The 22026-nt window shown below is 43.5% G+C and overlaps 1 protein-coding gene across 10 annotated transcripts in view; it reads left to right on the top strand.

The window, feature by feature from the left end:
* Window positions 1–22026, top strand: part of ptk2ab (protein tyrosine kinase 2ab) — an 84840-nt gene that overhangs the window by 52152 nt on the left and 10662 nt on the right. For 7 of the 10 annotated variants that reach the window (XM_063199776.1, XM_063199771.1, XM_063199766.1 and 4 more), the window contains 11 exons: window positions 1620–1717; window positions 2391–2475; window positions 3012–3112; window positions 4099–4214; window positions 4852–4952; window positions 5226–5315; window positions 7295–7499; window positions 12741–12852; window positions 16796–16906; window positions 17673–17828; window positions 18971–19102. In XM_063199776.1, the coding sequence (XP_063055846.1) occupies window positions 1620–1717; window positions 2391–2475; window positions 3012–3112; window positions 4099–4214; window positions 4852–4952; window positions 5226–5315; window positions 7295–7499; window positions 12741–12852; window positions 16796–16906; window positions 17673–17828; window positions 18971–19102 (1307 nt within the window). Of the gene's footprint in view, window positions 1–1619; window positions 1718–2390; window positions 2476–3011; window positions 3113–4098; window positions 4215–4851; window positions 4953–5225; window positions 5316–7294; window positions 7500–12740; window positions 12853–14846; window positions 15881–16795; window positions 16907–17672; window positions 17829–18970; window positions 19103–22026 lie in introns of those variants that run through there. The other 3 variants (XM_063199773.1, XM_063199770.1, XM_063199777.1) reach the window with 2 other exon arrangements.

Raw genomic sequence — 22026 nt, 5'->3', positions numbered from 1 at the left:
AACTTTCAGTTGTTTTCCTCCCGACTGTTCTTTCTCATTTCAGAAGTGCAAGTGCATCTTCCACAGAGAGAATTAATAATCTTAACACTGCAACAAATTGAAATGAATTTTGCGTGCATGCACCCTTAGACATGTTTGGGAAATGCCGAACTTGCATGACAGTGAACGGACTTGAATTCCTTCTCTTTTCACCAGCAAGTGCATGAAAGAAATTTCTGATTTCATGTGGCCCTCTAGGAAACAGTAGCACCTAACTCTGTGTGTGATTACTGGTTTTGCCCTCAGGTGAGCATAACAGAAGATGTGGTCAAAGTGGGGATATATGATTGTGACAAAAACAATACACTACATTTTGTTAGCCAGTGCCTTTTAAGCCGTGTACACACCTATCGGATCCAACCAGACTTTCCAACTACGGCTAGTAGTCAGTTGTCTGTCTGCTCCTTTCTGTCTTGATTGGACACAGTTTGCTCCCTGAACACTGTGCCGACTTCACCTGGACACTCCCCTGGGTAGCACCGGAGGGATTTTGTTGTAGTAGCCTAACTTCCGTGTTGGAGAGTTTGCGGTTCAGCTAGCCCTGTTGTACTTGTAGTAGCCAAATGTTTACATGTTTTCGCGAAGTCAACTCTCTACTTTTCAGGAGCAGCCTTGATAGTAGATGCACTAATGACTCTAAATAGGCTATAGTCTACGATGCCCATAGGCATTCATAATTTATCCATCAAGAGTCAAGACCACATTCTATCTCTGTCTCTTGCTCACAAAACGCTATGACTTTCGCGGTTTCATTACTTCACTGTAGACTTAATTTCTCTCACTGCCACCTAGTTCGCTAAAGAGGAAAAAGGCACGCTGAGCATTGTGTTAGAAGCTGTCTAAACAAACACATGTGATGTCGTAATGAAACTCAAGTAGACGTTTGTGAGCCCTCCCAACTCCTGCTTGCAGTTAGCACAAACCAATCAGAGTCCTGCATGGAACGCGACCACCGTTGCGATCCGCAACCCAACTGAACATGCTGAAAGACTCCTCACGGAGACCCACGAGCACCAGCGTCCTCCAACTCCACCAGACGCACCGAGATACACGAGCCAACTCTGTCCAAACTGTCCCCAACGCGCGTCAATAACCAACCGTCGGGTTGGTGTGGAGACCCCATTAAGAGACAAAAGCAGACTATAGAGTATTGTAATAATAGGTTATTGTAGAGTATTAAAATAATAGGTTATTGTAGAGTATTAAAATAATAGTTTGTTGTAGAGTAGACTAAGAAGTAGCATGTAGAAACCTTTTCCAATCTCAGGGTTTGACTCTTACACACCATCATATATTTACACCATTTTGACTTTTAATCACTTGAAACGGACTTTTCTAAACTGACCTGTCTGAAGCAGTTTAAACTAACCGTCAATGTCTAGGATTCAAAAAATATGTAGTTTTGCAATTCTCCCCAAAATATTGAACAGAATAATTGGTCTGTCCTTGACTGGATTGGGCATGAGTGTGTGGTCTCTGGGCTCTCTGTACAATGTGCTCCTCCTTTTTGACTCCATGCTGAACTTGAGAGGGTGTGTGTGTAGTGTGGTGTTGCTGATGGCTGTTTGTGTTCTCTGCAGCTCGAGACTATGAGATCCAGAGAGAGAGGATGGAACTGGGACGCTGCATTGGAGAAGGCCAGTTTGGAGACGTCCACCAAGGGGTCTACATCAGCCCGGTACGAAAACAAAACCAGCCTCTCCTCAGTTTTATCTCTTTTGCTCTCATCTGGGCCTCATCTATTTATATTCTAGCCCACCTCTTTGGTCCATCCTATGTATTAACATACTTGTTGTTTCATTTTAGTTTATTAGTCTATTTACACTGTATTTCATGTTAATGTCCCCTGCTTGTGCTTTCTGTCTTTTATGGTTGTCTTCAAGTCATATTGTCTGTGTTACTTCATGGTGTGCTCAAGTCCTTTTTATTTAGGCCTACCCCTTAGCACTTTAATCAGCCTCCTTTGTTGTTTTAAAAGTGCATTATAAATAAACTTTGACTTTGATCAGAGCCGTCATCCACAGTGCAGACCATGGGCTGAGCTGTCATCCACTACTTGCAGAGTCAGACCATGCCAAATGAAAACAATGTCATCTGTGGCTGCATGAAACCAAAAGAAAAACATTTCATTACCCTTTGTGAGTCAGTATGGGTAACATGCAGTATGAATACTTTCTCTGATCAAATTCTGCCAGGATTTTTGGCTCGAATCATCGAGGCTTCAAACACAATTCAATTCACTGTGTAAAGATGTATTGTATAGTATTGGCATGCTATAATGTGTCTGTTGTTTAATTGTGGTGACACGTGGCACTTTTTCCATGAACACCATGTTGTGTTTCGCCCCCCAGGAGAACCCAGCCCTGGCAGTAGCCATCAAGACCTGTAAGAACTGCACCTCAGACAGTGTTCGAGAAAAGTTTCTGCAAGAGGCTTGTGAGTTTCCGGAACTTTCTATTAAAAAGACTTGTCTCATTATCCATCTTCTCTCTCTCTCTCTCTCTCTCTCTCTCTCTCTCTCTCTCTCTCTCTCTCTCTCTCTCTCTCTCTCTCTCTCTCTCTCTCTCTCTCTCTCTCTCTCTCTCTCTCTCTCTCTCCATGAGAGTGCATCAATATGGGCCAGGGTACAGTATCTAGGAGATTAAATGAATAATCTAGACCATGGGTTCCCAATCTTTTTACAACTTGGGGCCCAGTTGAAATTTTCACAAATGTTCGGGGCCCACCTCTAGCCTAATAAACAATACAACTGAAATAAATAGTCAACAGCAACACACTAATAAATATTATTTTGATTTTTAGAAAATTATTTCAAGGCTCACTTGGAATACCTTCAGGGCCCACCAGTGGGCCCTGGCCCACTGTTTGAAAATCACTGATCTAGACGTAATATGCTGTAGGTGTATGACACATTTATTCTCCAATACATTTAAAAGCATAAGATATTAACCGTGTCTGTGTATTTCCTGCAGTGACCATGCGGCAGTTTGATCACCCCCACATAGTGAAGCTGATTGGAGTGATTACAGAGACCCCAGTCTGGATCATCATGGAGCTCTGTACCATGGGGGAGGTGAGCAGCAGCTAGAATGTGCAGGCACACTTACTTTTCACCATAGAAGGCTTTTGCTCACCTTGCAATCTGATCGAAGACACGCATTGTCCATGCTGGGTAGGGTGAACAGCTTGAATCCTGGTCATTGACAGTGCAGGGTTCTGGGATGCCATCTAGTGGCACCAATGTGTGTGTGCACAGAATGAGTGTGTGCCTTTCGCCATTGTTCCTCATGCCAGTGCTTCATCTGCTCAGTTACGGAGGTCCCAACTAGGGCTGTAACGCTATTATATCGAAATCGTGATAAGTAGAGTCACGATAGTGTATCGCGATGCAAGAAAGCAGTATTGTGATATGTCCTTTCAAAGTTCTGTTACCCTTCAGTCCAGAAAACATGGTATGATGGGATGGTGCTCCCAAGCCTCAAATCATCATCATTATAACTTCTAAACATTCAAAAAATAATAAGTAGCCTTTTGCAACCTATTCTACGTATAAACTTTAATATATTTTTGTTGATATTTTCATGTCTAACATTGGCAAATGTGAAAAAAGAAAATGAAGTAAATACCGCAATGTGAATACATGCATCGGAATGCATTGTGATAGCATTTCATTGTGGCATGTGTATCGTGAATGTGAACCCACCCCTAGTCCCAACCTTACCTACAAATTAGGGCATGGTAAGACCACATTACTTCCCATGGCTCCTCTTAGAAGCTATTTACACGTATATGGATTTTTTTTTTTTTTTTAATTTAAAATTATTTTTTGATTTCGGCCTGTCGTTAACACGTCAAGCAAAGTTTTAGAACTCCAATTTAAAAACACCCTGTTCAGGGAGCTAACACCCACCTGTTTGTTTGGTGTTTTATTGTTATCCACATGTCTTGTTTACATGTAAACGGATAAAATAAAGCAGCATTTAAAAATATCCGCATACATGTAATCAGCACCTTAACATCCTGTTTTCTGTCTCTCTTCCCTTACTTGTGTTTCTGCAGCTGCGCTCCTTCCTCCAGGTGCGGAAGTACAGTCTGGACTTGGCCACACTCATCCTCTTCTCCTACCAGCTCAGTGCTGCTCTCGCATACCTGGAGAGCAAACGTTTTGTACATAGGTCAGCTGTCTCCCTCAACACTATTCCATTTATTACCTCCGCCAAGGAGGTTATGCGATCGTCCAAGTTTGTTGTGTGTGTACGTTCGTTTGTTTGTACGTTCGTGGTGTATGCATGTTTCTGTCCATCAGAGAGCGGAGGTACGCTCTCGCATCGTTTTTCTAGTTTATTTGTGTGCTCATTTCAAATGACTTAAGTTACTAAATAACTATGTTACTATTAGGCCTACTTGGCCTGTGGCCATACTGTACCTGCTGTGGCCATACTGCTTTTGATGCTATTGATTTAAGTATTGTTAAGTGTCATTCTCACATTCAGAGTGCTGGATGTGGTGTGTAGCCACTACATGAAGATTGTCGAGATATTCTTTTTATATTTTTGCTTTTTTTGTAGGTTTTGTTCATTTTTCAGTAGATCATAGTCATTGACATTATACAGTATGAAGTGTATCTGATCTAAAAATATCTAGAAAGTACTTACATTGAATTTTGGTTTTGTACATCACTTTTCATAACCCAGGAAACATTGTCTTGAATATTTTTTTGCTCATATGCAAGGTGACTTTAATGCAGGTGACAGAAGTGACTTTATTTTCTTGTTCAAAAACCTTTTATGGTTATTTTTTCCATTTCATCAGAGATATTGCTGCTAGAAATGTCCTGGTGTCCAATGTGGATTGTGTGAAGCTGGGGGACTTTGGACTATCAAGATACATGGAGGACAGCTCATATTATAAAGGTATGTCTGTGATCTAGGCCTGAGGTGGATGACTCTGATCAGTTAGCCTAGTGAACTAGACAAATCCCCATAGCAGTAGAACACATTTTTGCCTCCCATTGGTTACACAGCAATAGCTATGCTAGCTATATAACTATATTTTTTTATGTTATTGTCTGGCTTCTTGGTCCATTTAAGGTTTTTTTTTAAATCTCAATTTGCTCACTATGTTATGGAAGGTTCGGTACTGATCTATTCTGTCATTCCGTCATGCTTATTTTTTTCTTACTGTAGCCTCAAAAGGGAAACTTCCAATTAAATGGATGGCACCGGAGTCCATCAACTTCAGACGTTTTACCTCAGCCAGCGACGTCTGGATGTTTGGTGAGTGTTTTTCATTTATCAACTCAAGTGCACACATCTACACATGTTACAATTTGCTTAAATCATATTGTTCTGTGTATTATGCCAAAGTAACAATATTAATATTATCTGTGACTAGCACTGAATAAAGTGAGCAGGTATTCCATCCATAGTTCACCTAGAAAGACTCAAGAGAGGGGTTGTACAATTTACAGTTGAAACAGAATGTCACCATTGTTTCAGCAAGATATGCCTGTTAGGGATGTCAACAATTAATTGATTAGTTGTCAATTAAAACGTTGATCGATTAAGTAAAATTCGTTGCATTAATCGCCATCTCCACTTGCGAGAGACCCAGGTGAAATGGACTTTACGAAGTCTGTGTGAAGAGGATAGATAGTGAAGAGTGGGAACATTTTAATCATCTCTGGATGATTGTATTTTGTTGCTACAAAGCGGATTCCAAAAAAGTTGGGACACTTGGTATTTTGTGAATAAAATAAAAATGCTGGCATTTTCAAAACATTCAATCCATGCATAAGATGCACAATGGCACAAGGTCAACATAGGAACAGTTAAAATGAGGCAAAAGCATTGTTTTGAGGGAAATATGTGGTCATTTAAAATTCGACCCATGCAACAAATCTCAAAAAAGTTGGGACAGGACCAAAAAATGTTGTAATAGTTGGATAATTCAAAAAATAACACAAGGAGGAATATTTTGAAAGGAACTATATTGACTGCCAACATGAATGCACAAATAAAATACCATCACAGAGAGGCTGTGGCACTCAGTAGCGAAGATTTTGAGGGACTAATTACTGATCTATTACACAGAAAGACTGAATTAAAAATTGCAGGCATATAAGGCTTATTTCTGTAATGTAGAGTGCTGTGAAATCATTGCACGAGTTATGAGATCATGACAAACCCATCGGCAATAAGCAAACTATGACACTCCAACAATGACAGCGGTTGAAAAAATGACCATAAACACAACACTTGATTAAGGCACATGATGCAGACACTTGCAACAGTGACAAAGCTCATTCTAGGTGGACCTAGGAGACACATGAAACTGTCATCTGATTACAGAATGGAAAACATTTCATTCTTTTTTTAAATCATGGAGTCATGCACCCTCCAGGTTATGAGTAAAATGAATATTTCAGCTTGATTTAGTGGTCAGTCTGAAAGACGGGATATATGATGGTAAAGGGGTGCATAGATGCCTTGGTTATGGTCTTCTTACTCATGTAGAGCATTAAAATGAGGGCTGAATTATATATTCAGACCATAAACAGCATACATAGCTACCAAGGCAATATATTGTGGAGCACAGCCTTTAGATATTGCCCCATAATGATGGCAAATGTCAATCTCTACTATGTTCCAACAGTGTGGTTCCATCATAAGAGTATACAGGTTACAAAATTGTTTTCTTGCAGTCAGGATATACCACATATTAAGCATAACAAGAAGGTAAACAAGTCAAAGAACACACCTATCAGTTGAGCTGCTGAAATCATGTCTCGCACATCAAAATATCTTTTTTTTTTTTTATAAAATCATCCCATCGGTCAAAGTATTTAAATGTTAAGTCTCCTCCCTTGTGTTGTGTTTAGTCTTATCCAACATAAAAAGCATTTTACTGGCCTGTCCCAACTTTTTTGGAATTTGTTGCGAGGGTGAAATTTTAAATGATCACATAATTACCCCAAAACAATCATTCTGCTTGGCTTTAACAACTGATATGTTGTCTGTACACAATGCTCTACCTTATTAACATATTGAATGTTTTGAAAATGGCAGCATTTTGATTTTATTCACAAAATACCAAGTGTCCCAACTTTTTTGGAATCCGCTTTGTAGATGTGTGCATGAGGGAGATCAAGAGAGGTGTTTCCACATGTAGTTCTTGGTTGCTGATGTAGAGAGGTGATTCGTAGCCAGGTGTAGTTCTTGGTTGCTGATGTAGAGAGGTGTTTTGATGCCACCAGGTGTGTGCATGTGGGAGATCCTGATGTATGGAGTGAAGCCGTTCCAGGGGGTGAAGAACAACGATGTGATTGGCCGGATCGAGAACGGCGAGCGGCTCGCCATGCCCCACAACTGTCCCCCGACGCTCTACAGCCTGATGACCAAGTGCTGGGCCTACGACCCCAGCAAGAGACCCCGCTTCACGGAACTCAAGGCCCAGCTCTGGTGAATACCCTCGCCTTTTATTTCAATTCAATTCTATTCCAATGTTATTCCATTATTATTGTTAGCGTCGCTGTCAAGCAGAAACCTGGTATTTGCACTTTTTCTTTGTTATGTTATATTCATTCTTTATTCATTGTAAAATATAAATCAGTACTACTGGTCATGAGAATGTATGTGTGATAAAATATTTAATAACCAACTTAAATGTTGTTCATTTACTAAGAAAGTAGTGAATTATAAATTAATAAGTAAAAGAAATGAAAATTGGAGACACAAGGGTTCTACTGGACAGCGACGATAGTGTGATTTCACCGTAGACATGGTCTGGAACATGTATGCGTGGTCATTTATTTGATTGGGAATTCAATTAGTTGGGAATTGTACAGAGTGATAGTTTTTGACAATCCATGATGGATCTCATTTGAATTTTTTTTTTCTGACTCAGGGGGGCCAAATCTAGGGGTGTACTCTTTGCTGAGGAAATCTCTGACTTAACATTCCGTTGCTATGCAACAGACTTGGCATTTCAGGTGAATTCCTCTTTTGGTGTGGCCAGAGTATTTTCAAAGGCTTTTTTCCTTGGTATTGCTGATTCAACACCACCATTATTTAGCAGCTCTAACTGTCCCAGAATCAGTGTTTGCCCATGACCTCATGAAGGTAACAGGCGAGGGGAAACTGACTTCAGGTCAGGCGTCTCTCTGAGCCCTGACTCACTACGTGTGCCCGTCTGTGATACTTCCTGTCTGGGGGGATGACCTCATTCTTGCCATGGCGACGGCAGGGGAGAGGGAGCAGGGAGGACACGCCCTCTCATCTCTCTTCTCTCTCTCTCTCTTACTAAACGGGCCGCAGGTACAGTACGGCTGCCAAGCCCTCTGCTGAGGTCACTGAAGTCGTTCCCCATTGATGCAATTCACAAACAAAAAGCTTCTCCTTGAGTTCCCCATTCATGTACGTACCTGCTCTCTTCTGCCAGTAATCGTCCACTGCACCAACCGACGTGCAACAAATCTAGTCAAAGCCTTACCTCATACCTTATGCATTTCTTTCAGTGTCTTTTCAGTCAAAGAGGAAGCCTGGACCTTTTTTTCAACAGTTCAGACATTGTGCGGCATACAACACCCAAACATTGCTTTGCCTGAGGTGCCACAGACATTCTTTGAGGTGCGTCATGACAGAGATGCGGTTGATCTTGACAGTTCTCTGGATAATCTGAAGACATTTCCAGTCTAATGCCTCTTAGATAAATGGTCCAGACAGGCCTCTTTTTGAGCCTCATGGCTTGCTGTACTCAGGGCTGCTGACAGATTTTGCCAGGCCTGTGATAGTCATCTGAATGGGCCTTCCAACCAATACTTACAATGTAATAAGGATGGGATTCTGTACCCCCCTCTTGCTGGGCCCGGGACAGCAAACCCCTTTGTCCCTCTCTGTCCACTTCCCTGGCTGTACTGCATGTTAGGAGACATTCAGAAAATGTTAGGTGTCGGGGGGATGGGGGTTGAGATGTGCGAGGGTGGTTGGGTTTTGGTGGGGGTGTTGTGTTTTTCGAGGCTGTGCTTTTATTGCAGTGTTTTAAGAGCTGCCATGACTCAGGCGTTCAGTGTTTTGTTTTTTCTTTGCTGCTCTCCCACACCACAGCAGTGCCACTGATGGCTGCACAGGGGCCAAATCTGTGTCTTGGAGACGCTGTAAATATTTAGACTCTTTACGCTATTTATATAAAGCTCCCAAAGCCATAAAAGGCAGAGGATGGGATGTTTAGTGGGGGGAATTGTTGCTGCAATGCAGCTTGATCTTATTGTGATTACTCCTGATAGTTAGGAAGCCTTTGGTGCTGTCTTTGTCTGCTGTCCGTTTGTGTCTTCTGAACAACATTATTGTAGCTATTACTATATCTAACATTATAGCTATCGTTGTGATTGAATAGCAGCAACAACCTAATTAGAAATGTAACTTTCAGGTATGTTCATTTGGAGTTGTGTCAAGTAGCATTTGCATTCTGATCTACAAAGAGATGTTCTTGAAATCATTTCATCATTCACTCATTCAACTCACTCATTGATTCACCCCTGTTGGAATTCTTTATTTAGATGGGGACAACTCTAGCAACAGCATTTTCGAATTCCACAGAATTTAGCATCTTCTGTCAAATCTCCAACTGTTGTTTTGCAAAGTTCTACATTTTTGTGATTTTTTCCCCCAATAGGCTGCAAGGCTTAAAAAAAAAAAACAACAACCACAACACACTTTGGCCAGGGTTAATCTCACCTGATAATGATAATGCTCCAACTTCCTCACACACTAAAGTTCACATCCAGGGAATACAGTATTTCTGTTCTTCATTATCTCAGTAGACAGATAATAAGGGCAAGTCTCATGTACAACAAAATGAAACAGAATTAATACTTAATGAGGTCCTGCATGCACTAAGGTGTATACTAAGTCGGCAATCATTTGGAATTGTCTAAGTACATGCAAACATACTGACTTGGTCTCCTCAGCTTTCCCTGTCGTGTTCTCTCCTCCTCAGCCCCTCTCGGCCTCCAGTGTGGCCCCTGGCCAACCCCAACAGTCTAACAGTCTGCTGCTCAGGCTGAGCCGAGAGAGAGGGAGAGAGAGAAATAGAGAGTGGGAGGCGGAGGCTTCATCAGACAGGCTTAAGTCCTCCCCTCCAGCTCTCCTCTCTCTCACTCTTTTTCTCACTCTGTCTGTCCGTCTATCTGCCTCCCTCCTTCCTTCACATCTCTCTTCTTTCTCTCTGTATTTTGTCGTTCTGTTTCCTCTTTGTCTCCTCCATCCTAAGCATTTGCCATCTGATAGATACTGATACTGCTTTTGGTTGCTGGTAAGTTCTTTGGATTTTATGACTTGAGTTTGATTTTTGACATTGTTTTCGCCTCCAGTTGCACGAGAGACCTACTGTAGTGTTTGCTTACTGAGTAGGCTAGGTAGTATTGTGGTGTTTAAGGGCGGGTTCTCATTTTTTTCCAGATAACGACAAGAGTCTGAAGAAGAAAGACTTTTGGACTGTAAAGGCTTCTGGGAAGCAGCTTTGTAGGCGTTGCAGTGTTGAGTCCTCCCAGACTAGCAGAGAGGGTCCTGTAGTGTGTTTGTTGAGCTGGTGTGTTGTGAGCCTGAGGGACAGATGCAAGGCAGCCTACTAGAGCTGTCAGGTTTGTGTACGCTGGAGAATGACAGGACAGGTGGTCTTGCATGCTGGGCCCCCATGCTGGCTTGCACCCCATCCCATCCATTGGCTGCACAAACACTCTCCCCCCGGGCTAACGCTGTTTCCAGAAATACCCATTCGCCCACACCCCTGCGTTACCTCCCCCTCTCCTCTCTCTCTCTGTCTCTCTCTCTCTCTCTCTCTCCATCTGATTATACTGATGACCTTTTTGTCTAAATGGAGCAGCACTGAAGGTGCCCTCTGTTTTTTGAGGCAGGTAAGGCCCGCTCTGTTCATTGTCTTGTCTTGGTGTCTGTTAGTCTGGAGAGCGGTCTGCGTGTTTGATCAGGTGCTAACATTCCCACCGCTGTGCAGTATGGATTGTGTTGTGTTGGAGGTACTGGGGGCTATTTCAAGGACATGCGATGAAGTGATGAATATGTGCTATGCTTAACGTGTTTAAACACACAGTGTTATAAATGTGTTGTTACTGTACCAGGAGGGCAATGACCCAAGTCGTAGTGCATTACTAAAGGCCCTGTGTTATGTCATAGTAGTGCAGTACCAGGGCTTTTTCTAGGAATTTTTGGCATGAGGGAGCATCATGGCAGGTTGCGGGGGGGGTGAAGGGGGGAATTTACTAGGGGCGCTCAAAAAAGTAATTTATATATTTAAAAAAAGAAGTATGAGGGTGCACCCGCGGAGGTATGAGGGTGGAGCGCCCCTATTTCCCTGTTCAGAAAAAGCCCTGGTAGTACTATTATTAACTTTACAATGACTATTACAGAGTTCCACTGGTGGAACAGCGTGCATTATGGGACTACCCTACAAAACAGTTGTAACCCTGCTATTAGAAAGCACTGTAGGTGCATTTTAGTTTAGAAAATAAGCACTCCAGGCTCCTTTCTTAGTTGATTTGCCACTATCTATCACTATCCGCGACTGAGCCACCTTCTTGGAAAACCACCTTTGAGCACCTAGAGATGTTGTGTTGAATGAAGTCCTTCTCTTCTTGTTGTTGTTATGAATGGATTATGTGAGTCTGATGGTTATGGCAGCGTGTTCGGGGAGTGAAGTGTGTTTTGTGGGCAGACATGGCCTAGTGGGTAGGGAGGAGTTGGTCTTTCAATCTGGGGGTTGTAGGTTCAAATCCCACCTGACCTCTCCCTACACCTCCACCCATGGCTGAAGTGCCGTTGAGCAAGGCACCTAACCCCACATTGCTCCAGGGACTTTAACCAATACACTGAAAAATAGTAACTGTAAGTCGCTTTGGAAAAAGGGTCAGCTATGTGTAATCATGTAATGTAATGTAATGTTTGCTTGTGCTCTCCCTCTACTCTGCCTGCCCCGTGGCTTACGCTGTAGGGTGGACCTGGAGCTTTGTAATCATTGTAGCAGACTCATTCTCAATAGCCAGGTCAACCACCTTCAGAATCACAGGCTTTTTTTCTCCGATTTTGGATGCAATTATCCATGTCTGAAACTTAATATGGGGCTATTTCTGAGCTTTTTTTTCTTACTGGGCTGAAAATAAAATGTTCTTTTTTCCACCTGGAATCTGACTTCTTACCTCTTCTGCATCTGCACCTGGACTCTCCATCGGAAAATCTTACAGCTAGGTTAAGGGAAGGCTGAGGCCAAGGCCCTCATCGTCCCTGGTGACTGAAGCCACACTCTTCTCTCCCTCAGAGATGCTTGTCGCTGTGGGCAGTTTGACACTTACACAGGCGGTGGCCCATCAAGCTGAGCTTTGCCTTGAAATGAGTGTCCAAAATCAGAATCTAATGCAGTGGCTACTACTCTTTAGGGCAGGCATGGGTAAGCGGTTAGGGTGTCAGACTTGTAGCCCAAAAGTTGCCAATTCAACTCCCGAACCGCCAGTTTGGTGGGGGGACTAATTATTAACCAGTGCTCTGACCATGGTACTGTCCCGCCACACTGCTCCCTTGAGGCTGCCTCTTTGCACGGATGAGGCATACATGCTTTTTCATTGTATGCAGTGAGCACTGTGGATGAAGCCATCAGCTGAGTGTAATGTAATGTGTCTCGTCGTCTTTTCGCAGCACCATCCTGGCCGAGGAGAAAGCGCAGCAGGAGGAGCGCGCCCGTATGGAGATGAGGCGACAGGTCACTGTGTCCTGGGACTCAGGAGGCTCCGACGAGGCGCCACCCAAAGTAAGGCCACAAGAGGCGGCCATGTTTGTTGTTATTCACTCGCTCAACTTTTCACACAGATTTTCGCAGTTGTGCTTTGTATTATGAAGTACAAAATCCTAAAGAACCTTTAAGTGTCCTCCTGGGACTCAGGAGACTCTGACAAGGTTCCACCCCAAAATAAAGTCCACAGGGCTGGCTGTTTATCTTATGTTTTTTTTCTTATTATTATTATTATTATTTTGTTTTTAACAAGATAACACAAACATCCACCCAGCCACATCGCAACACCAGTCTCTAGAAGCAACACAGTCGCCCATATTTAGTCAGTTACAACTGTATAGCTTTTCTCCCATCAGTATTTTTTTTAGGTTCTGGTTTTAGTATTAATACTAGAATTCTCACATCAACTTACGTGTTGCACAGTTTTCTGGCTGACCTTGGATTAGAAATAGCTGGAATTATCACGGGTGGTCCCTTTCCAAAACCAGGCAGTTTGGCTGCTCCGTAGCCCAGGAAACCAGGCCTGTCAGGAGGCCGTTCGTGTAATGTTGTTGTGGTGGGAGTCTGAAAAGCCGCATGAAAATCCAGGGAGGGAGAAACTCCAGAAGATTCCTGGGGTCATGGAGGCACCAGTTGTCCTTAGCAGCTACCACATACTTAGCTTTGGGGCCCAGACTCTTTCACGTTAGGGAAAAGTTATTGGTAGTACTTTCAGTCGTTCATAACTGCCTGAGTGTAGCATACAGGGCAGTAGAAGTCACTGATTTTGTATCATGTTTTTCTTGACTGCACCATGCAAGGTCTTGCCAGGTCCGGCCAGACTCCTTTAAGCAACTTTGAACTCTCATGGAAGTCGCATGGTCAAAAAGGGGGGGTGTCTCCTACTGTATAGGCCTACTGAAATGACATGATTAAGATGTTGGCCATGAGTTTCAGCTCGTCCACCCAGTGATGTAGCTCTCCCTCTGTTTCTAGAATGGCAACTAAAAATGGTTTGGAGCAAGTCGAAATCTTAAACCGCCTAAGGGAGTTATTAATTAAAATATTCGGGGAGGTTCTGCAGCATTTGTGATGTCGTTATTCTTAATGTTTACCTGTATGTGTACTGTATTTCATTAGTAAATTGGTACATTTGAACACTTCCCCGTGCCAGATGTGTATTTCACTTTTACAGTATCTGCAGCAGCATTCAACAATCACAGGCCCCCTTTTTGTTCCGCTTTGTGTTTTCTTCGTTGCTGTTTCTCTGAAGTGTCCTGGATTCTGGAATCTTCCCTGTTTGCAAAGAGCCGCTCTGCACGTTGGCTGCATCTATGTTGTCCCCTCTCGTCTCAATGCTGTTGTTGTTGTTGTTTGCACTCAGCCAGGTTGACGGATGCCCCTCGCCCCTGCAAACTGCCAGCTACCTCCCTGACACATGCAAACAAACCTCCCTAACAGAAATAAAGACACACACTCTTTCTTTCTTTCTTTCTTTCTTTCTTTCTTTCTTTCTTTCTTTCTTTCTTTCTTTCTTTCTTTCTTTCTTTCTTTCTTTCTTACTACACACACACACACACACACACACACACACACACACACACACACACACACACACACACACACACACACACGTGCAAACACTAACCACTGTATCCAACAGTGCTGTTGCTTGCTGTGTCCCATTGGACTTTGCAGTGTGTCCCTGCCCCAGTGAGCTCAACTGCAAAGTCTTTGGCTGAGTCTGTCTGCTTCTCTTGCCTTTTGTGGTCTTTCTTCTCGTGTGTAATAATTTCTGTTTCCATTAAATGTGCTTCCTGAGTTATTTGTCTTTGTTATGTGTGGCTGTGTGTGTGAGATTGGTAAGTAACGTTGTGCTCCAGACAAGCCTGATATATCTGACTGACTCCTAGTTCCTTACTGAAGTAAAATGGATGTATTCCAAGTTTTTACAAGTGGGAACTCCCAACTCTGACTTCCCCATTTGTCTGGAACGTAACGCGTGTGTGTGTCTGTATCTGTGTCGTCTGCAGCCATCCCGCCGGCCCTCCCTGCATCACAGCTATAGCATGGACTGTTTGTCTGCAGCCGGTGCTGCGGTGTCCGCTCGGCCTCAGCTTCAACCCTTCGGCTCCCAGCTCTCCCTCTGCTTTAGGGAACCTGCCCTACCCCGACCCCTTCCCCAGCCCCGAGCACAACCCCCCCGACCCCTGCTACTGCACGTCCCGCAGGGCCAGCCCCCACCACCACCACCGCTGCCGCTGTTCCCACCACCCCCACCAAAACAGTCCCGTCTCCGGAGGGCCCCCTCTCTCCCATCCCGGCCCTCGCCTAACCCCCAGCTGACACCACCCCACCTCCTCCTCCAACACCTCCACCAGCACCACTCCCGTCATCATCATGCAGTCACCCACCCACTGCGGCCCTCCCCACAGGCAGGTGGAACAGGAGAGCTAAGTAACCACGTAGGCAGGGCCCATCCATCCTACTTTGGTGGTGTGGTTACCAACCTACTGGCAATCCGTCGGCCATCTATTTTAGCATGCCCATAAGGAAACTTTACTAACATTAACTAAAAGTTGGTCCTTAACTCTTATTCTCAGATAAGAGAATGGCTCAGGGACTGGTCTGCATGCTGACATCTGACAAACGTGCTGCTTCACGTAGTATTGTTGTGGGCTTCCCATGAAATGCAGGTTGATGTAATGGCATGCATCACAGACGTCTATTTGAGAGTTTGTTCACAGGCTCTTCAGCGTCATTCACCATCATGATTTTTCCCCCTTCCTGCCCTGTCAGGTTTTACCAACGTATAGTCATAATAGGATACTCCTCCTAACTAGGCCCTTGCCAACCACTTCTCTGGTGTTTTCCACTGGCATGACCGATTCAAACCCAAATGTGCCTTTATTTAGGGATGTTCACACAGGTTGATTTTTTTTCTCTGCACGCTTACACAGACATTGTCCGTATGTTCATTGTCTATGCGTTGTCTTTATTTGTGTGTGTGTTGTCTGTGTGTGTTGTGTATATGTTGTCTATGTGTGGCGTGTATGTTGTCTGTGTGTGGCGTGTGTGCTGTCTGTGCGTTGTGTATATATATTGTGTGTGTGTGTGTGTGTGTGTGTGTGTGTGTGTGTGTGTGTGTGTGTGTGTGTGTGTGTGTGTGTGTGTGTGTGTGTGTGTGTGTCTGTGTGTGTATGTGTGTGTGTGTGTGTGTGTGTGTGTGTGTGTGTGGGTTGTCTGCACATGGTGTGTGTGTGTATTGTCTGTGTTGTTTTTCATCTTGCTAATGTTTGCCACTGTTTTCCCGTGTCCGCCTCCGGAGGCTCGATCCAGAGACACCATCTATGAGCGGGTGTTTCAGGTTAGAGAACTCCCTTTGCGGCCGATCCCTCCACCCCAAAGGAGCTGACTTGACTCCCTGGCTCCTCGTCCTCCATGCTCTTGTTGGAAGAATTTATTTTTGCCTGCCTTTTGTCTAAAATATCACTCATCTCGTTTCTGCGGGTCTTTTTTTTGTAAACCATCCTCCTCCCTGGAACCATGTGAAACAACCAAATGACCAACTCGGAATTCAGTCGCCCTCCCCCAAACTTTTATCATTTAATCTCGTGCTAACCGCCTGCCTTGATCTTTTGAGTTTTGTTTGGTTGTCCCCCCTTTCCCTTTCACAACAGCACAAAACCTAACCTAACACACACACACAAAAAACAAAATGCATCTGGGATTTTTTTTGTGTGTCCCTGTGGTGTGACGTGTGTGCCAGTTGTTAACCAATGCTTTCTGACAGACGGCTGCCTTGAGGGCAAAAGAGTGTGTGCGTGCGTGCGTGCGTGCGTGCATGCGTGCGTGCATGTGAGCGTGCCGTCTGTCTGTCTGTCTGTCTGTCTGTTTGTGTCTCTGTGTGTTGTGTATGCGAGACATTTAACAGTATGCCCTACCCCCTCCACCCCCTCCCAACTCGTCTCCCCATGTGCAGCCCAGCCGGCCTGGCTACCCCAGCCCCCGCTCCAGTGAAGGATTCTACCCCAGCCCCCAGCACATGGGCCCGCACAACCACTTCCCCGTAGGTCTACCTAGAGGGACTATGGTATTTAATCACAACTAAATGCATACAGACAGTGTGTACAGTATATGATCATCTGTGCCTTTTTAATTTTGGTGAGCTGTAGTAGAAGTAGTAGCAGCACAACAACCACCCAATAGGTGCCTAACCACCTGGTGGAGTTTTGTGATGCTTTGATTTACAGTTTTCAGCTTTTCAGCCCTAGTGTCAGAGTAACAGTGCTATAAAAGTCACACAACTCACTATTACAAATTAATATGTACTGTATGTACCTGTCACTATATCGTCTACCTCTTTAATGGTTGTATTAAGTAGTGGAAGCACAACCACTGCCCAGTAGGTCTACCCCACCCCACTGTCACCACGAGTAGTTAGGTGACGGGTTCATTTACAGCCTGTCAGCACTTGTGTTAGAGAGGCAACACTATAAAATCACAACTTGAAACTTATATACCGATTTCTATTAAGTAGTAGTAGCTGGATGCATACATTTGTCAGAATTTGCATGTGTCTTTGTAACAATGTGTGCATCTAAATTGTATGTCTTTAAAATGTAACATTCTAGACAGTGTAAGTTTTCTTGGGCCACATATTCCAAATGACTGGTTTTACCTGTCCAATTCTACCAGATGATCACTCAACCAGGCAATCTTGGACTGGTAAAACCATGTCATTTGGAATATGTGGCACTTGAATTGCAACTAATAAATCCAGGTTGCCCACCATCACTGGTAGTAAGATGCCGTATGATGTATGCTTGGGATGTTTCATTTTTGTGTGCTCTTCACAGATGCCAGGTTACCCCAATATGCATGGTGTGCCACACATGCACAGCGGAGGAGGAGGAGGAGGGTACCCTCCCCAAGCGTCCGGCATGGACACGCACGACGGGTGGAACCACCACCGCGCCCCACACGAGGTGCCCATGTGGTCATCCAAAATGGAGGTGTGTGCTACTGACAGACACAGGGTGTTGGCATCTGAAACTTTCAGCATTAAAGTCATGTCAAATGTACTTTATGGTAAAATTCGCACACGCCCACTCATAAACGCACACACATACATACACGCACACACACACGATGTGCTGCTGACAGTCAGGATCAGTGTTAGGATCTGACATCTGTTAAATCTGAAAAAGGGGATGGTGTAATGCGTAAGAATAGGGTTTTAGGCAGTGAGTGCCTTTCTGTGTAATTGACTTGGGTACAGCAAAATCAGTCATTTGTTTGGCAATGTTTCTTCATTGCCAGTGAGGCTGTTTTTATTGATACAATCTTAATGAGGACATTGTATGCCCTTGATTTTGAAGCATGTATTAGTAGCTAACATGTGACACCTATTCTATAGTGTTACCAGGAAAACGACTGGCAGTCTTTGACTAATTGAAAAGAAAATAAAGGTCCGCAACACTGTTAAATGCTCCCAAACATTTAATGGCACGACGTTTCGGACTAACCGTCCTTCATCAAAGTGTAACACAGAACAGGTGTAAGGGGTGTGGTATACATAGCGGGGAGTCTTTGACTAATACCCTAATGTTCATTGGCATGCTGTCAGATATGATTTCCTCTCTACCACCCCCCCTGCCGCAGCACCTGCTATAATGTAGTGTAATGATGTCATATGCGCAGCCTGGGCCAGGGTCAGATATAATGCAGTGTAATTTAGTGTTACTGTTTGTAATGTGATGTCATGTATGCAGGATGGTGGTGCGTTGGACATGCGTAGCCTGGGTCAGGGCCTGATATGATGTAGTGTAATGTAGGGTAATGTAATGTAATGTGATGTGATGTGATGTAATGTATCCAGGATGGCGGTGCGTTGGACATGCGTAGCCTGGGTCAGGGCCAAATATAATGTAGTGTAATGTAGGGTAATGTAATGTAATGTAATGTATCCAGGATGGCGGTGCGTTGGACATGCTTAGCCTGGGTCAGGGCCTGATATAATGTAATGTATTATAATGTGATGCAATGTATCCAGGATGGCGGTGCGTTGGACATGCGTAGCCTGGGTCAGGGTCTGATATAATGTAATGTAATATGATGTAATGTGATGTAATGTAATGTGATGTAATGTATACAGGATGGCGGTGCGTTGGACATGCGTAGCCTGGGTCAGGGTCTGCCGCAGCACCTGATGGAGGAGCAGCTGATGCTGCAGCAGCAGCAGATGGAGGAGGACCAGCGCTGGCTGGAGCAGGAGGAGCGCTTCCTGGTGAGGAAGAAGCACCACATTGCTTTACATTACATAGTAGCAGAAGTACAAGTCAAACTACTTCATTCCGTCTCTTCCCGGCCTCATTACACAAGACTCAATGCCATTGATGATCAATGAGATTGTATTCAATCATTTACAATGAGACAGTTCAAAGATCATTCTATCATTTCCAATTGGGATCTTTAATGGGGGACACCAAGGCAAACGAGGCCAGAGGTCGCAGGAAAGGACAGGAGGAAGTTGTTTGACTTCCATCCACAGTCTTAATCCTTTAGCGGAACCGGTAGGAATGCTAGCCACAAAGAGATACATCATACATGTAACTGACAAGCGATACAAGCCAATGGGCGTGTTGATGACGGCACACGTAGAAGCAATTTGCGCAACGCACATACACAGTGCAAAGTTACAATGCATTCTGGTCAGAAAATTCTAACCAGAATGCATTGAAATGGCACGTGCGCACATGCACAGAGGTGCACATGTACGCTGTGCAGACTCGAACACAAACACGCCCATTATAACCCACTGGAAGGAAGACCCGTGTTTTGATTTATTGCTAGGCATGCATTTAAATTGTTTTATCGTGCATGCCTCAAAAGTTTAAAACCATTCCTTATCAAAATTTGATAGAATGGATATGTTGCAACTGTAACAGCGGTATTTAATGAATGATTGACAGCTCTGGCCAAAAACATGATGAATAAAGTAGATTGAAGTAGTACAGTTGACTGGCATGTTTGATAAATACAATTATTAAAACATAATTTCCCACTCATTCACAAATGTTTGTTAAAATTTGGTTGATCATTAGTTAACTAGTTATTAAGAGTTCATAACGCTTTTTATGCATCCATTGTTATAAAGTGTTAACCAGACAAGATACTTCTTTTGACTGACTGTAAGAATGCAATATGTGAAAACAACGACCATGACCTCAGAGACAAGTTGTAAGACACGGTTCTCTGTCTAATTGTCGTTGTCTGCCCCCGAGTGGAGACCTACAGTATTGTATGTCATGTGTCATGCACACATTATAGTACTTATGCACTGTGGGGACCAGTGTGTGACATGAAGCTGTAGAAACCCAGGAAAAAAAGGTTTACTCGCAGGGATGCAAAGAGAATCAGAAGTGATCCTTACAGCTGGTAACAGGGTTTAGCCGACCTGTAATATTAGTCAGACTGGAACTCTGACTTGAGCCTATTGGGTATGTTTATGTGATGCACACAAATTTGCATTGCATTTTCCTGCTAGTTTGCTGACAGAGTGAGCTAGCTTACACTGTATGTAGGTATGCATTCAGGCTTTTTTTTGAATTGCACATTTGCAATTGCTGTTTGTAAGGTGTGCAGGCTATGTCTGCCAGCATACTACTGTTTGTAAGGTGTGCAGGCTATGTCTGCCAGCATACTACTGTTTGTAAGGTGTGCAAGCTATGTCTGCCAGCATGCTGAGCATTAACGCTCCCTGTAATTGGGCATATTGTAAAGCAAACTTGGTGGAGTAAGGGTTTTTTGTTTATTTATTCAATATTTGTACATTTAGATGCACTCAAATATTTTGTGAGCTGAAATACAGTTGACTTAGTTTGAGTTTCAAATTAGATGTCTCGTGCTAATGTGTATTGCCAGGGACGGTGGAAATGACTGTTGCAGAATTGGCAGTGGCACATCTGTCTCCCAGCTGCTCATGGGGGATATTTTAAGGCTCTAACTCGTGACCGTATTGAAACAGCTGCTGAATTGCATCGCTGGAATGCTGCAGAAGTACATTCTTTAAATAAGATTTACACCAATTGAAAAAAAACATCCTCTGTCCAGTGGCATTACATTTAGTGGGAGATTGTATCCAAAGTGACTAACAGTTATTTAGGTACAGGGTATTTGTTTACAGTTCCTGGAGCAATCTGAGGGTATGTGCTTCACTCAGGGGTACTTCATGCATGGATAAGGGACACCTAGTGCTATATTATTCCTACCGGTTAAGGAGAGATTTGAACCTGTAACATTCCACTCCAAAGACCGCGGCTAACCTTCATCTCATCCCAGCAAATTGGCATGAAAAAAATCTGTAGGTTCTGAAGGTATAGAGAAGGCAAAAAGAGAACACTATCATTACTACTGCTATGGGATTCAAACCTGCAACCTTTTCATTGAATGTGTATTCATTCGTGGTCATTGTGGTGGAGGAACTGGTGTCATGATGGCCCGATGGTGGCATGGAAGAGATTTCAGGTTAAAGATGTTTCCTATTGAATGTCAACCCACTTTGAAAAGTTTAATCTGTCCACTGTCACTGTACTGTTGACTGGAAGGAAGTCTACTTTTGTTAATCTGGCTAGCCAGTTCTGATGAATCAATATTTATATTGTCTGCGCAATAGCAATGCACTTGAGGCTCCAGGAGTACCCTGTGAATTTACATTTGGCTTTGCAAACAGCCATTAGTGCAACTGTTAAAGGGGTATGACACTTTTGGGGCTTAATACAGTTAAAATCGTTGGCCAGGGTTTATAAAGGTGGTAAAGTGTCTTAGTTTTCATGTAAGCCGTTGTCTTGCTTTAAGACAAGTTAAAAGAGGGAGCATGTCGCTAAGCTAGTGAAAGTCAATGGTACACGGATCCATTGACTTTCACTAGCTTAGCGACATGCTCCCTCTTTTAACTTGTCTTACAGCAAGACAACGGCTTACATGAAAAATAAGACACTTAACCGCCTTTATAAACCCCAGCCAACGATTTTAACTGTATTAAGCCCCAAAATAGTGGCATACCCCTTTAAGAGAAGATTAGGCTAATCGCACAAAATACCTGCACAAATCTGTGAGCACTGTATATACATGTATGTGTATATATGTATGTATGTATGTATGTATGTCTTGAGCGTTGTATGCACATCAAACCGCGCAGCCCTAGAATTC

The sequence above is a fragment of the Engraulis encrasicolus genome, chromosome 5 (assembly GCF_034702125.1).
Source record: "Engraulis encrasicolus isolate BLACKSEA-1 chromosome 5, IST_EnEncr_1.0, whole genome shotgun sequence".
Classification (NCBI taxonomy): Eukaryota; Metazoa; Chordata; class Actinopteri; order Clupeiformes; family Engraulidae; genus Engraulis; species Engraulis encrasicolus.
The sequence above is the reverse complement of the archived record's forward strand: the minus strand, read 5'-3'. Positions and strand labels throughout refer to the sequence as shown.